At 27.0% G+C, this 16,061-nt stretch overlaps 2 protein-coding genes across 4 annotated transcripts; one reads left to right on the top strand and one right to left on the bottom strand.

Moving 5' to 3' along the window:
• The first annotated feature begins 1,832 nt into the window (after positions 1-1,832).
• Positions 1,833-3,189, top strand: LOC111612853 (receptor expression-enhancing protein 3-B-like). 3 transcript variants are annotated; one of them, XM_023354121.1, is made up of 5 exons: positions 1,833-1,850; positions 1,960-2,268; positions 2,324-2,465; positions 2,527-2,632; positions 2,694-3,187. In XM_023354121.1, the coding sequence occupies exons 2-5, from the start codon at positions 2,048-2,050 to the stop codon at positions 3,008-3,010; spliced, it is 786 nt and encodes a 261-aa protein (XP_023209889.1). In that variant the 5' UTR covers positions 1,833-1,850; positions 1,960-2,047; the 3' UTR covers positions 3,011-3,187. The 3 variants fall into 3 exon arrangements, with proteins under 3 accessions (XP_023209889.1, XP_023209890.1, XP_023209888.1); XM_023354122.1 differs by lacking the exon at positions 1,833-1,850 and having other exon boundaries at positions 1,860-2,028; positions 2,119-2,268; positions 2,694-3,189; XM_023354120.1 differs by lacking the exon at positions 1,833-1,850 and having other exon boundaries at positions 1,860-2,268.
• Positions 3,190-5,323: 2,134 nt separating this feature from the next.
• On the bottom strand, positions 5,324-15,543 carry LOC111612854 (ras-specific guanine nucleotide-releasing factor 1-like). The gene is made up of 7 exons (XM_023354123.1): positions 14,758-15,543; positions 14,559-14,643; positions 14,288-14,485; positions 14,132-14,211; positions 13,928-14,045; positions 9,978-10,046; positions 5,324-5,864 (listed from the first exon to the last, which is right to left on the bottom strand). The coding sequence occupies exons 1-7, from the start codon at positions 14,799-14,801 to the stop codon at positions 5,724-5,726; spliced, it is 735 nt and encodes a 244-aa protein (XP_023209891.1). The 5' UTR covers positions 14,802-15,543; the 3' UTR covers positions 5,324-5,723.
• Positions 15,544-16,061: the final 518 nt, after the last annotated feature.

The following is a 16,061-nucleotide window of genomic DNA, read 5'->3' as shown; positions in this document are numbered from 1 at the left end:
ACACCTGGTACTCCACATCTTCCCAACCTTCTTATTAAATGCTTGTTTAAAAAAATTCTTTTCTTTACAAAAATTGGTTATTGTTTCAAACTAAAGTTTCTTTTGTTTAAAGGGAAAAAAATTAGAAATAAAATAGTTTTATTTTTAAATTTAAAAATCATTTATTAAAGACTAAAACGTGTGCAAAAAGTGATAAATATAAAACGCCATTTTTCTTAATTGTCATTTAATTTTAATTTTAATTTATTTTTTATCTAATTTTTTTTTTTACATTTAAATTTTAAAATCGTGTAGTGAGTTTCTTTAGAGGGCACTTTTTCAAGGGACAATGATCTCTGTCGTCAGGTGCAGCACAATCAAAGCAGTGGAGGAGTTGATGGATGTTTGCAGCGAAGCCGACTACCAGGCGCCAGACTCAGAATACTGCTGAGAAAATATAAGTTTCTACCAAAACGTCTAGGATGCTTATGTCTGCCAGACGATATGACGTCATTTCGTCACTAAAATAGTAAAATTACGTCATCGGCCAGACTAAAGCTTTTCCAGATCGCAATAAAGATGTCTGATAATAAATAATAAAAATTAATAAATGGAATAATAATTATTTTAACGTATTTTATGACTACTTAAACTTATTTATTTTTCAAACATATAATAATTGTCTCAATTAGATGCGTGAAATGAGTTTAATAGTGATTTAAAAGTATCAAGGGGTTAAAAGATTTTATACGCTTTTAAATGTTAAATATAATCGCAAAAACTCGTAAAATGTTTAAAATATTAATCAATTTGTTAAACAATATAAGTTTAATCAGTTTTATAGAGATTGGAAGTAAATGAGATGGTAATAAAGCCAATTTGTATTTTGGATGCTTCCCTGCACGGCTCGTTTGAATGAGGAGAAGCTGTTATCGCAGGGGCAAGAAAGAATCTTTCCCATTTATCCTCCTCTCGATAAAGTTAATTTAGATAAATAATTTCTTATGGTAAATTTCGTCATATAAGCCAAGTTTTTAATAGTAAAAAATCCAATAAAAAATCACATATATATTACAAAGGAGAAGAAAAATGTTTCCGGTAATATGTGGACGGTTTCATATCTTCAGAGTGTTATTTGTGGGACTGTTTCACCATTTAGAAGCTGTAAAGAAAAAAGAAATAAAATCTAGAGCAATGATTGAATTATGCCATCACGTGATACGAAGAGAGCATATCCTCCTGGCATCACTCCAACCGTGAGTCATCATTTGCTTTTTAACAACACAACATGAAAAGAAAAATAAAATAAACTAGGAAAGACTAGCCATTTGCTTACTTGTCTCACAATTCCATTTTCTTACTTTTTAAATAAATAAATAAATAAATATATTATAAGTATGTATATAAAACCTTCTAACATATAAGAATACATCTATTGTCTTCTTAAAATAAAAATAAAAAAAAATAGGATAAGAGAAAATGAGTTTTTAAAGAGTTGGTCCCATTTGTTAATAATGTCGTTTAAATGAGCTACTTAAATCTTTCTGGATAAATCATTTTCCAAAAATAATTTTGAACTTGATCCATAATTGATTTAAAAAATATGATTAAAAAAAAAAATAAAATAAAATTGAATATTTTTACGTCATTTAAAAATATAATTATATATTTATCTAAATTTAGAATCGGCCGACATCATTAAAATTACATCAAAAACTATAAGAGTGTCAATAATAAAAATGTTAAGCTGTCAGAAATATTAATATACGTTCCCACACTTGATGATAAATAACTATCAGCGGGAAAGATGTTGAAGAGTAGATCCATCAATCAACATCCGAGATACATTTGTCATGAAATGTTGCTAATAGGTAATAAAGAAGACATCTGCTACTATAAAAATGCATTGTGAGCGCGTATCGTACCACAATCGACGTATACACACATTCTCTTTAATGTTTTTCTGTTGTTGTTTCGTAGCAAAGAATGGATGATGTGCAATAATAGAAAAGGAACAATGTACTGGGCTCGAACACTATCAAAAAACTGGTATTAATAATAGTATACGATGACTTCTAATGATCATCAATCTTGGCCTATCCTGATCGAACGTCTTAACCATTGCAATATATTTACTAGACCGTTCCGAATTTTCGAGGATCGTACGGGAATATCCAGAGATGTATGGTTTGTAGTGTTCTTAATATGTTTAGTAGTGTCTTTCTTAACTGGGACGTCGTCGGAGAGAATGGCAAACTGTCTGGCCATCATATATCCATCGTTTAAGAGGTGAGTCATTCTGTAGATTCAAAGTTTTTTGGCTTATTTTCAAACATTTTTGTAGCATTTATCTTGTAGAATATGGAAATCAGGAGGATTATTTCGTTCTGTTAAATTACTGGATAATATTTTCTTTAATTGTGTTACTAGAAGGACAATCGTCGACTGTTATAAACAGTTTTTTCCCGTTGTATTACTTATTAAAAGTAAGTTTGTTACGTGTTTAAGTGGTTGAGACTTAGATAATGTCCTTGCGCTTCTTTCTAGTGTTGTCTGTTATCGTGGATGTACTCAGAAAATGGCTCCGGTGTGGCTTATTCTTATCTGATTCTTCCTTTATATAAAGTTTTTTGGAAACGAAAATTAGGCGGCAGTAAGTGGAATTGTTTAAATTAAATGTTTATGTATCAGAATTAATGTGATAAATTTTACAGAATTGTCTATTGTACGTTCGAATTTATCAAAGGCATTAGTAGAGGGTAGTGTCAGCGAGCGTGATAAGACTACTTCTAACATAGAAAGTTATAGTACAGAAACGGAAGAAACTGAACAAGTATCAGAATGCGATAAAATTTCTGAAAATGTAAAGGAAAATAATGATTTGATTGATGCAAATGTAGATGATTCAGTAAATGATCAAGAACAGGTTAAGATAAAATATGATAGCATCAACAGAGAACAGAGAAAGGAAGATGAGAAGGAAGTTACTGATGATGTAAATTATGAAGTAAAATCAGATGATCTTAAATAAAAAATCACAGGAACAGTAGAGCAAGAACTGACAGATAAATATATTGTAACTCCTATAAAATTTCAGTATGCTGAAGAAACAACTGATGATACTAATGATGATGACTAAAATTATGTTAATTAGATATGAAACTGATACCTTTAAGAATACAAAATATTTATTTATGATTATATTTGAAATAAGAATCTTTTAACTTATCTTTAAAAATTATTGTGTTTTAGTATGTTTTATAATAAGGTATCAACACACAAAACACAATTATTAAAAAAATAAAACACAAATTATTTGATGAAAATATGAATTAAAATTTTAATTTTCATTTCTGAAAGACATCAGAGAGGAATTTTTTTTATCTTTCTTTTTTCCATTTTGAAGAAATTTTTTTAAGTTTCTTTTTTTTCCATGAAGTACACAACAAATAGCAAATTCAAAAATTTTCACATGTTACACATGCACACTTGTACAGTTTACAATAAAGTAAAACATTATTTTTTGTATATTTTTTTTAGTATTCAGACAACAGTTAAAGATGCAGATATGGAGAAAATAACACACCACAGATGTTGCAAAGACTTCAAATCTCTTCTTTCTATCTCTCGACAGATCAAACTGTCGACCTGTTGATTGTCCTTGGATATTTTATATATATTTATATATTTTTTAAATTTTTTCAGCGACCATTCCCGATAGGTCAGAACAACATACTTGCAGCATTCTTTAAACATGATAACTCTTCACCAATCACAGGTAGACAAGAGGCACCAATTAACATGATATTAAATTACGGTACAAACTTCAACAGTTATATATAGAACGTGGCAACCAATATACTAAAATATGAAAATGGGATAATCTAACATTTCGTAAAATTCCTTCTAACATACGAATCTCTTCTCGCCTTCAATAGATATCGTCTAGAACAAAGTTATATATTTTAACAACACTGTACAACATTGCTTTTGATAAAGCTTCTAACAAAGTATATTTTTTTAAACTCTTTTATGTGAATGGACTATGTTTGTTGTGTGAATCTGAACTTTCTAAATGGATAGAAAGAAAATTTAAAATGTTCTTAAATGTTCTGTGGTAAAATTTGGAGTTGACCCCTTACTAAAATTTTTATTTTCTGAATCTAGAAATTGAAGTCTATGAGCCTTTTTTGACTAGAAAAGTTGGACAAAAATCAAAAGGATAAAGAAAAGTAAGCAAAAGAAAATTACGAAAGGTGAAAAATTCACGACGACATATATATTACTGCAGATCCAAACAGTGGGATCGTTTGTACTAATGTGCTGTATGAATGACGTAATGTACGTCATATCATTGTCATATATAAAGAGACAATATATTGACCAAATATTATTGGTTAGATCCATTCTGGAATTCATTAAAAAGAGGGAATGGTATTCAAAAGTATACAACGTGTATTTGATACTAAGGTAAAGAATTATGCAAACCACCTACTACAAAAAGCAGGAAACAAAAAAAAAAAATGGAAACTATAATACAAAATATACTCACTCTATTGAATGATTGTAAATGTAAAAAATAACTACTAGATGATAACTTAGATGAATATTTACACCAATCTCAACTTAAAAATGTACATATTGAGTGGAAGAAGCTACATAGAAGTGTGTGTGACAATCTAAGACATCTGGACCCGTTTGTATGTTTTAGTAGTAAATTTTTTTTTATTATTACAAAGTACCCTGTTCCGAGAGCTACGTCAGTTCCTGAAAGTAAACAATATTGATATATCTTTCAAGATCCAGATGAATTAGTTGGTGATAATGTGATACATCAACATAATATCTAAGAAAACAAGTAACCACACATGGAAAAAGGGAAACTAACAAAGGCACTGACACCAAACTCTTATAATATTTATGTACAGCATGTTCTCATATGACCTAACTACTTTTTTTTTTTACTATCTTTCTACTTTTCTACCTAATTCTCATCACAGTCTTCGATCATTAGCATCCTTAGAGAATTGTTAAATTGTTGTAAACAATCAAGAACTTCACCTCTCTCGAAAATCAAACATTTAACGATGAAAATAAACACATACATGTCCGATATGCTGAAATTTTTTTTAGTCTTGCCAGGACACTTTTTTGGCACGTTTAAGATTGTTTAATATGTCTACTTATAACTATCTAGCTAATTATCTACATATATATATATACTTATGTATATATTATATATATATNCAGTATAAAGTTTATTCATCGATGCATAACTGTGAGAAGAGGCTATTCACCTGCGAATTATGGCGTATTTTTTATATATATATATATATATATATATAATTATAACATATATAATTATATATGCATACATATGTCTATCATTGTACATATATATAATTTGCTTCAGTTTAATTTCATTTATATCTAACATCTGCGTGTATTTTTAAGGGGAATCTGCCATCCAAATCACGCAATATAGATCAATATTATGAAAAACACTGGGAGGAAAAACATTTCAGAACATTAAAAGCCAATCATCCTATATTGTGAAATTTCATTTATAAATAATTTTCCTGAAAAGATGGTGGAGTGTTTTGGGAATGTGCAAGAATTGTTAGTAGTGGGTGACAATGCCTGGAAGCAAAACACATCCAGCTCTCACTGTAGAGAGAAGAAAGAATTACAGAGACGGAAAGAACAATATATTGGGTGTCGACTAGATAAATGTAGAAACATCTTCATGATCCTTGGCTGGTGGATACTGAAGGTGGTTGAATTTTAGTACTGAGTCTTGATAGCCTTGGTTCTAAACATAGAGACAGTTGATACAATTCTTCATCTGGTAACATGTGACTAGTGTCAAGAAGATAATTAACAGCCTAAAAAGTAAAGAAATAAAAGAGAAATTATGCTTTTATCATATAAAAATTATTGATTTAAACTGCATAATCATAATAGTATTCAATTGAATAAAAAATATATAGAAGTAGCTTCAAAAAGTTCTAGAATTCAATTTTCCTACAAATTATATTTTTGGTGAAAATACTTTATATTTTTGTAATTTTTTTGGTTGTTATGTACACTTTCCAATAACTATAAACGTCTAGGAAGCATTTTGAAAAATAATTTTTCTCCATTTCTCAAAGTCATGCTAGCACACTTTGTGAGTCTAAAGAAAGTATCAGATCTTATTTTGAATGAAATTTAGTTGAAAAATAGGCATCTAATATTAATCAGTTTAATGACAAAAATTCTTACATTTCTTGATGATCTTCAGTCACCAACAGTCAACACAAAAAACAATGAGTTGTTAAACATTTGTGTTTGTCACAACATTGCAAAATTTGGAAGCAACTTCAAATAGAAATTTAGACTTTAGATATAATTTCTTCTGTTATTCTTCACAGTTTTTGAAACTTTGACAATGTCTGCATTATTTGTTGAAGTTGATGGCCAGCCTGAGAAAAGACATCAACATTTTCACAGTCATTACGGAAATGCTTGTCTCAATCAAGCACCTAGTGCTGGCTATAGATGGTTGTCTTGCAAAAGTGCTGAGTGCTGTTAAAAAGTCAAGCAATACTGTGTTAATTGTCACTGCAGATCATGACAATTATGTATGTTTGATGAAGAAAATGATACACCTCACACAGCACAGCTGATGCTTCTTCATTTATGCATTACTATATTATTGCTGAAGTATTAACAATGTCTGTGTGATGATTTTCTTAACACAAAATACAAAATTTTTATGTTAATTCTCTACTCAATTACATTTGTTTGAAATGCAATAAAAATAAATGTGCACCAAAGTAGCATCTGACACTAAAGTCACACATTCTACCTAACCATAAGTAGTCTATTATTTGCACAGTATCTGTTCCCAAGTAATTTTACAACAAATTCAGTTATTCTGTTATTGTATGCATATTATTGGTACTATTCTGCAACTTTTTGAAGCACTGTATTTTAAATGTTTATTTATTAGCAAGAAAATAAATAATAAATCGTTCTTAGAATCAATACAAAGAAATTTGAATATTGTAACAAAAATTATAAAGTGCTAGTGACCACATCCACAATGGTACAACTGCAGATAAAGAATAAACCCTTAAATACTGTATATACATGATTCTCACAAAGATAAGGGAACCGAGGGACCTGGGCCGCTCCCTTGTTATGCTACTGATAAAACACAAATTGCAATTTAATGTGATATTATTATGTTGTAATTAAATTGTTAAACAAGCAATTTTTTCTGTGAAAACTGCTCTTTTAACTGAATCAACCAATTTTAAAATTTAAATAAATTTAAAACTTTAATCCTGATGGCAGAGAACATTTATTTTTGTATTGAATCTTTACTTCTAATGCAAAATAGAAAATTTAATATTGCTACACTAAGTAAAGTCATTAAAATTTCCATGTTATATAGTTTTCATCATTTACCATATATTTTCTGCAATGGTCATGATATTTTCATAAAGGCCAAATGATCTATAAGATAACATCAAGCTATAATATGGCTACTATTTAATAATTAAATATTAACCATATTATGGCACAATATAATCTGGCAAATTGTGTCGCCTTAATCAAAAATTGAGTTAATTTTCATAATGAAAAATTTTCACTTCACTAATGATCAGAGCCATAACTAGGCAGGTGCAACAGGTGCACCCGCACAGGGCCCTCTTGGAAGGGGGGGCCCAAACTGCTGTTCACAAAAAATTATATTTTTAAATTTTNAATGAAAAATTTTCACTTCACTAATGATCAGAGCCATAACTAGGCAGGTGCAACAGGTGCACCCGCACAGGGCCCTCTTGGAAGGGGGGGCCCAAACTGCTGTTCACAAAAAATTATATTTTTAAATTTTTAATTTTTCTGCCTTTCTACAGCGCAGTTTGGCGATTACATTTCACCTTACTTAGACCCTAGATGTCTGCTCACCAGTGTTCCCAACCATGGTGACTTTTAGAGGGACATAGTGAAGTAGCGGAGACCTCAGACAAATCAGCCAACAGTAGCGACTTTTGAGATTTTTTAATTTATTTTTTGAGAAATTTAAATTTATGTTTATAGTTTTCAAATTTACAGATTTTTCTCTAGTTTATAGAGCTCTCTGGCAACTACTAATATTATTACAATATACAAAACTGTATTTCTAGATTTTTCTACAGTGTGCAGAGCTAGAAATCTGTAAAGGTAACATTTTGTAACAAAAATAAATCTGTCCGAGAATTTTTTCAAAATTACTAAATTGAAAACAGTAACTCCCGAATAAAATCTTAGTCTCGAGGTTGTAAAAAGCGTGAAGAAATTCTGACATCATTTTTTGCTTTATAGTGGTACGCATATGTGGTGTATATATGAAAGGCGGATTAAGCGGTAAATGAACTATGTGGGTGCGTAGAGCCCTTTTTACAGTAGCATTTTCAGGGCTCCCGCAGTCTTTAAAATGCTACTGTAAAAAGGGATTGCGAAAAAGCAGAAGATAGAAATAGTCCAGAAAAACGCTTTGATATATATAGATACATGGAAGTAATAAATGATATAGCATTATGGCCAACAATATTAACAGATGCTGTTATTGATCATATTCTTAAAACAAACCAAAAAGTATAGAAAAGGGATTTCTTAATAAAAAAAAACAAAAGTTAAGATATTGGAAATAGATAAAACACCAGATGAAGGAAGTAACTTGACACCCGAAAAATTATTTAAAATACAAATTTACAGTGTTCTTGACACACTATTGTGTCAAATAGATTGGTGTTATGAAAAAATGAAAACTGTGACGATTTTTGCTTTCTCTGTGGTTCGTCTTTACAATGCACGAGTTTGCTGATTTAAAAAAATTGGCTGCAGATCTCGCTATTAAATATAGCAAAGATTTAAAAAAGTATGAATTCACAAGTGAAATTGAAAGTTTTAATTTTGAAGTAATGACTCTTATACAAAATATAGAAACTGCATCTCCGCTTAATAGTCTACAGGCTCTTGGTGATTTTGGTTTAATTGAATCTTACCCAAATATCAATGTTGCTCTTCGAATATTTCTAACTCTTTCCGTTTCTATTGCTTCGTGCCAGAGAAGTTTTAGCAAGTTAAACTTAATAAAAAATTATTTAAGATCAACTATCAGACAAGAACGTTATCCAATATTTCTATTATTTCAATAGAATACAATATTGTTAGAAATATGAATTATGATGGTGTAATTAATGAATTTGCTGAAATGAAAGCCAGAAAAATTCAATTAAAATAAATCTTATTAAAAATCTATTGTAATGTATTTGTTTTATTATTTTCCCAAAATCAAATAAATTAAGGGGCCTAAATGCAAATTCTTGCATAGGGCACAAGAATGGCTAGTTACGGATCTGCTAATGATAAAGAGAAACTTTAATCATCATTGTAAATAGAACCATTAATTAATAGCAATAAATAGGATCAACAGGTCATTTCATAAATACAGCTGAAATAATTTTTATAACAGTTGGAAAAATTTTTTAATTTTATTCAAATTTTCAGTCTTTAATACACTTTTCAACATTACATAATCAATTTTTAACAAACATTAACCAATTAAAACGAATTGTTTTTAATTCTCTGTGCATTTTTCTTTTTTTTTTTTTTTCAGAAATCTCCTCTAACATTGACCATTACTTTAAGAATTATAACCAAACTATCCTTTATGTCTTGCCTCATTTTTAAGTTATATAATTAATCATCTTATAAAAATACACATTTTAAAAATTCATTCTTTGGATAAACATAGAAGTAAAGAAATAATACATAATTACTAAAACTCATTTACATCAAATTTATATTTGTAGGATAAGATACAAAATGCTGATAATTTGTAAATAAAATTACTCAACTTTAGCATTTATAAACACAAATTAATATTTTATATAAATTAATAATTACATGTAGCATATGTCATTATTTTCTGTATAATATTTTCATATTAAAATTTTCTTTACCTTTGGATTTATCTCTATTTTATAAGGTGTTTGCTGGAAGTGCCGAATTTCTCTAATTACATGAGCAATCTGTAATAATTTATAGAAGTTTTATTAATTTTGAATCTATAAAGAATATAATTTATAAAAATTTTAGTTGTTATCTAGATCATAGAATCAAAAAATGAAAAAATATTATGCTTGCATGTTAACACATACATACAATCAAATCTCAACATAGCACTCTACCATATAGCATCATCTCATAAAAAGCCAATGAATATTCATGAATGCATCATCTTAGATATCAAGTAGAGAATTCTTTGGTCTCTAAGAATTACTATATGTACAATTTGCATTGCAAAGGGCATTATTGCCAAGTTATGTGACTTTTGAACTTTCAAACTTGTGCATAGACCTCATTGTTTTTTTTTAATAATTTTTGTTGTTTGATTTAGTGCCACATTCAATTTAGTGACAATTTTGGAAGCAAACAAATGGCAGTGCTACATCAAGATTTGATTATATATTTTATATCCACTATATGTAATCTATATTTTACTGTATTTTCAAACCAAAAATTATCTTAAATATTATAATAAACAATCTTAACTATGCTGAAATTTCTTTATTCATTAATTCACATCTTTCTATAAATCATTATTCCTCAATTTTCATAAAATTGTATGTCTTAATTAAAACAAAAAATAAATAAACAAACATAAAATGGCTTTGTCGACATTATTCTATTTGAAATTTGAATAAAAATTCTAAATTGTAAATCATTGATAAAGCTTTGGTATAAATTCCAAATTGGATTGCAATAAAATTAAATTATATATATTGTCTACATTAAATTAGTTAATAAAATTTTCTTGTAATGTTTCCTTCTGAGACAAATAATTCTAATGGAATAACATCAAATATTTTATATTGAGGTTAAATAAATATCATTAATTCTATTTACTTGTACCCAGATGACTAATTTAAAAATTGATAAATTATATTTGCTGCCTTTAAAATAATTAAATATTGAGTAATGATATAAAAAGTCAAACAAATTTAAATTGCTTGATTCAAAAAAATATAACACATTAAATAAAAATTAATGTTTTTGCTAATTTATAAATGTTTAACTAAGAAATAATACTAAAAGAATTTATGGTCTAAAATCTTGTTTTCTAAATTGTCTACTGTGTTATATTTAAATACACTACTATTTTATCCATTTTTCACTGTAAACTTTGCACTCAGGTTGTTAAAGTTTTGGGAAAAATTAATTATACTTGCATCTTTATTCTAGAAATGCATTTCAAATTCATCTTTCTCAACAAACTCCTATACATACTACATTATCCTCCAAGATTTATTATTATTTACTATGAACTATAAATGTATGTCTCTTTAATCCAAAATTAAGTTCGGTAGACTATCATTACAGCTTTCAGGTTAGACACTTCTTTATTGTTTTCACATATGCATTTCGGGCTTATATAAATGCTAAGCCCCTCTTCAGTGCAATATTAAAAATTGTCACACTTATACGATACATATGTTCTGTATTTAAAACCACGATGTATAACGGGTAACATTGGAAAGATTTTTTAATACATATTATTATTTATTATTATTTCTCTCTATTTTAATGAAAGTTAATAATAATATGAACTTTATAAAAAATATTCATAAAATAAATAATTATAAAAAAAATGTTTTGATAAAATTTGTTTGCATTCTCAATTTTAAATCACTCATATAATTAATTTAAGGAATCCTACTAAGTTAAGAAAAATAAACAGTTTAATTACAATTAAAAACTTTTATGTTAAAAAATAAATTTTATTCAAATTGGCTGTTTGTTCATTTTCATTAAAATATGATTTATTACAATTACATACATTTTTTTTAAAATAAACAATAATTTAATAATTTTAAACTAACAAATAATTACATTGTCTTAAATACAGAGTAATCATTATAATAGCTTTCACTACTCTTTTTAAAGACCTTTTGTTATATTTTCTGTTTTTATTTTACTATATTCTATTACAAAATTAAAACTATTCCTTTATTAAAATGTTAATAAATGAAAACTTATTATTTATAATACTTTAATTCAAAATTTTATTTTAAAATTAACTATTTTTTCTTCAAATTATTATTATTATTAATTAAACTTTAAATGTTAAAAAATATAAGTTTAATCTTTTCATTTATCAGTTCTTCATTTAAACTCATGATATTTATTTTTAATTATGATATTTTTTAAATTATTGTATAAATGTATACTACATTAAATTAGATTGTGTTTTCTATACTCACATATAGAGAATCCAATCTAATTTATTCTACTAAATACCCATATGTGAATATAAATGTTATATTTAAACAAAGTTTAATATATTTCAATATATGTGTAAAATCAAGTAAGTGAGCTGTGTGATTATATCTCATAATTTAATTAATCTGGAAGCAAAGATCAAACAGAAGTTCAAGAAGCATAATTGGCAATGCATCTGCATGATAAACAGAAATTATGAGTTCAAGACCCATTCTAGATCAATTTTTTCTTCCAAAACAGTCTAAATTAATTTATTTATTTCTGTTATTAATAATTATTACATTTAATATATGATGATGGCATGATCACCTTTATCCCAAATTATATAATATCTCTACAATTGATTAGCAAAGTTATAGCCTGATAGGTAATGTAGTTCGATCATTTAATTATTAATATATTTTATTTTGATTGAATGAATTGACTTTGAAGAAAAAAATATTGTATTAATTTTTTGATATACGGGACTGTCTAGTGATTGCATGTACAGTTTTTTGAACCACTTTTGAACCCAACTGCCCTATTGTGTACAATGATGTAATTTTGATAAACCCTTTTCCTTTAATTTCATGTACAGTACAACAGTTCATGGATCTCCCAACATAAAAAAATATTTTTAGAACATTTTAAACTGATAGTTAATTCACATTACTAACAAGTAGGCTTTTAAGAACAAATTTATATGATACTAATAACACTTAAAAAAAACTTAAAGTAGAAAGTGCCTCAACTCACTCCCTTTCCATTGTATACAATGATTTATTTTTCACCACCCCCTTAAACTATATATGTAATTAATGAATGTCCCTAATACAGCTCCATACCTGATGTTTGTATTGAAGCAATATAAAAAAAATATACTTACAAATAAAAGAATATCATAGAAATTAAATTTTAATCAAATAGTAAATTGAAAAATTAATTACCAATAATTAATTACATATGATAACTTAATTTTGATATGATTTAAATAAATTATTTCATGCAGATGATTGTGATTCATTAATTAGATATAGTCTATAATCCAAATTCTTTTTAATTAAGTTAAGTTTCATTTTTATATATCTGTTCTAAGATAATATTAAGAAGGTAAATATAAATTAAGGCTGAGCTGAACTCCAATTGTGTAACAGTAAATTTATGTTCAATGCAAAACACTCATGAAATTAACAAACAGAACTAAATGCAAAATGAACAAACTCCCTAACTAAAGAAATTATAAATACTGACAACAGCAAACATATGCATGGATTAATGTGTGTTAAATGTAAAGCTAGATAATCTGCCAAATTATTGAGCTACAATGATGCAAAGTTAATAATTAGATACAAAATAATTTGTCTAGAAGTAGGAGGTTAGGTCAACATCTTGTAATAATTTTAATAATTATAAATTAATTAAGTATTAAAATTATCTCAAATGATGGACTAACCACCTCCCGTTAGATAAATTACCTCATATCTAATTATTAACTTAGCATTATTATAAACAAATAATTCAGCAATCATCTGGCTTCAATTAAAGTAATCTGGTTTATGGAGTTGTTTATACATATATGTTAAAAGTTTTTATTTGAATAATGGTATTAATTATGTAGTGTAAAAACAGTTTTAAAATAAAAAGAGTTTACCATTCGCATTTTGGAAAAATTGAGCAAGCCTTCTTCAGTAAAATTTGGTGTTCCTTCTTCTATAAAAGAGAGGTCGGTCAAGTACATGCCTAAATATGGAATACACGGTGGATCACATCTATAAAGAAATTCAATTTATTAAAATTAAAAATTTTTTAAAATAAAAATAGAGAAGTGTAAAAATAGTTAATAAACAAAATTTACTTATGTAAAGCATCTCTCATATTTCTAAATCGTCCATCAGCAGAAACTAATGCTTGCAGTTTATCAACAGTTTGTTTGTTCTGATAAAAATTAAAAATTATAATTAATAGGTAATATATTGTATATATAACATTTGTTACATTATATTCTTCTTACCGTTTTTGATACTCTTTCCCATGTTTTTTTCAGTCTAAAAACTGAACTATTCATAAATGCTGCACAAATTTGAAGAACTCCATTAAAATTATGTAAACATCTACATATATCAGCAACAGCTGCCCATTTTTCAATAATGGCTACACGTTTTGACATTTCTGGAGCTCTTAAAATTTCAGATACAACTAATCGACTCACCTATAAAATATATAAAACATAAAATTGAATTTCACTTATCACATGTATAATCATACATATTGAGTGAACTTACATCATTAAATCGTCTTGTCATTAGAAGTATATTTGGAGCTTTTGTAGCTTTTTCTGGTTTCATCCATGCTTGGCCTAAAAATTCACTGAAAGAAATTAATATTTACAGTTAATAATAAAAAAATTAACTTATAACTATAAATAATTACAAATTTATTTAAGTATTTTTAATTAATTAAATATTCCTTCCTGATACTTACTCACTCCTAATAGAAACAAATATTTTATGATCTAAATAAGTCATAATTTCAGCTATTTCCAATGCTGATAATGTTTCTATAGTCTCTTTACTAGCACACTATTGATTAAAAAAAAATGCATTAATTCATTTTTAATGATATTTTAAAATTTTACATTTTACAATGTAGATTTATTTTTGTAAATTAAATATTCTACAAATTATAATGAACAGACTAACTACTGTATCTAATATCAAAAAGATATTATTGATTATAGAACTAGATCTTACAGATCTATAAAACCCATACATTATTCAAAGTTCACAGATCTTTAGACTATTTGGCAGAATAATTTTTGATTTTGAGCTATTTTTACATTTTATTGTTAATCTAAAAACAATATGAAAGAACTTTTAATGGACATAAAATTCAATAAAACAAAAAAAGACTTTTTCAATTATGATCATCAGGTAAACGTTTTAACTGTTTTACATAATTTTTCAGAGGCAAAGCCTCTAATAAAAGTTCATCTCTGAGAAAGAAGATTATTTTGTTCCTGGTGATTGGACATGATGGAATTGAAGACTAATGTAGAAGAAAGTTTCTTGAAGAATGAAGAAAAAATTTCTTCTACATTATTTAAATTTTAAAAAAAATTCTTGTTTGTACTTTCATTCATAAACTGTTTTGTTGTATTTTAAACATTATTTTATATATTTCTCCTTATAAATGGAGTTAGTGTGATATCAATGCTTTAGACTTTAGACTGACAATATGACATCATTATTATTAACTTAAAGTACAACATGTAATACATAGCATAATACTAAGTAAATAAATGAATATTAGCAATAAACTTTTGTAATATTAGTACTAGATTTAGAATAATTACAAAAGACAGCTTTATGAACATATGTATATAATCAGACAAAATAATAGAATAAACAGCAATAATGGCAGAGAAATCCATCAATCATGGCTAAGATTTATAGAAAAAGGGGTGTGTCCAAAAGATGATAAGAACGATGGAAAGAAATGGAAACGAGGTGTGAGACAAACAGAAAGAGAACAAATGTAAGTTGTAATAACAGAAAACAAATGTATAAAATTGATATAATGTAATAGAATTTGGTTTAATGTAGGTTTAAAATAATAGTAATTGCGATATTGTTGATAAAATNGACGAAAAATTAGTTTTTGCCCTTCTTTTGGGTGTGGTTTATGCATGAAATTATCATTTTTATTTGATTGAACATACGAATTTATCCTTAAAGAAAAACTTGCGATTCTGCTTTTTAATCGGTGATGCGTTACACCTGATTAAG

This window comes from Centruroides sculpturatus, unplaced genomic scaffold, assembly GCF_000671375.1.
Source record: "Centruroides sculpturatus isolate CEXI.00-Female unplaced genomic scaffold, Cexi_2.0 scaffold1880, whole genome shotgun sequence".
In the NCBI taxonomy this organism is placed as follows: Eukaryota; Metazoa; Arthropoda; class Arachnida; order Scorpiones; family Buthidae; genus Centruroides; species Centruroides sculpturatus.
Note: the sequence above shows the minus strand (reverse complement) of the source record. Positions and strands in the feature narration are given on the sequence as shown.

Bases quoted from the DNA above. Each gene is read 5' to 3' on its own strand.
- LOC111612853 (XM_023354121.1), top strand. From the start codon at position 2,048: ATGACTTCTAATGATCATCAATCTTGGCCTATCCTGATCGAACGTCTT. The intron at 2,269-2,323 runs GTGAGTCATTCT...ACATTTTTGTAG, and splicing joins ATATATCCATCGTTTAAGAG to CATTTATCTTGTAGAATATG. The intron at 2,633-2,693 runs GTAAGTGGAATT...TAAATTTTACAG, and splicing joins GAAACGAAAATTAGGCGGCA to AATTGTCTATTGTACGTTCG.
- LOC111612854 (XM_023354123.1), bottom strand. From the start codon at position 14,801: ATGACTTATTTAGATCATAAAATATTTGTTTCTATTAGGAGTGA. The intron at 14,644-14,757 runs GTAAGTATCAGG...AATTTCTTTCAG, and splicing joins TTTGTTTCTATTAGGAGTGA to TGAATTTTTAGGCCAAGCAT. The intron at 14,486-14,558 runs GTAAGTTCACTC...TATATTTTATAG, and splicing joins TGACAAGACGATTTAATGAT to GTGAGTCGATTAGTTGTATC.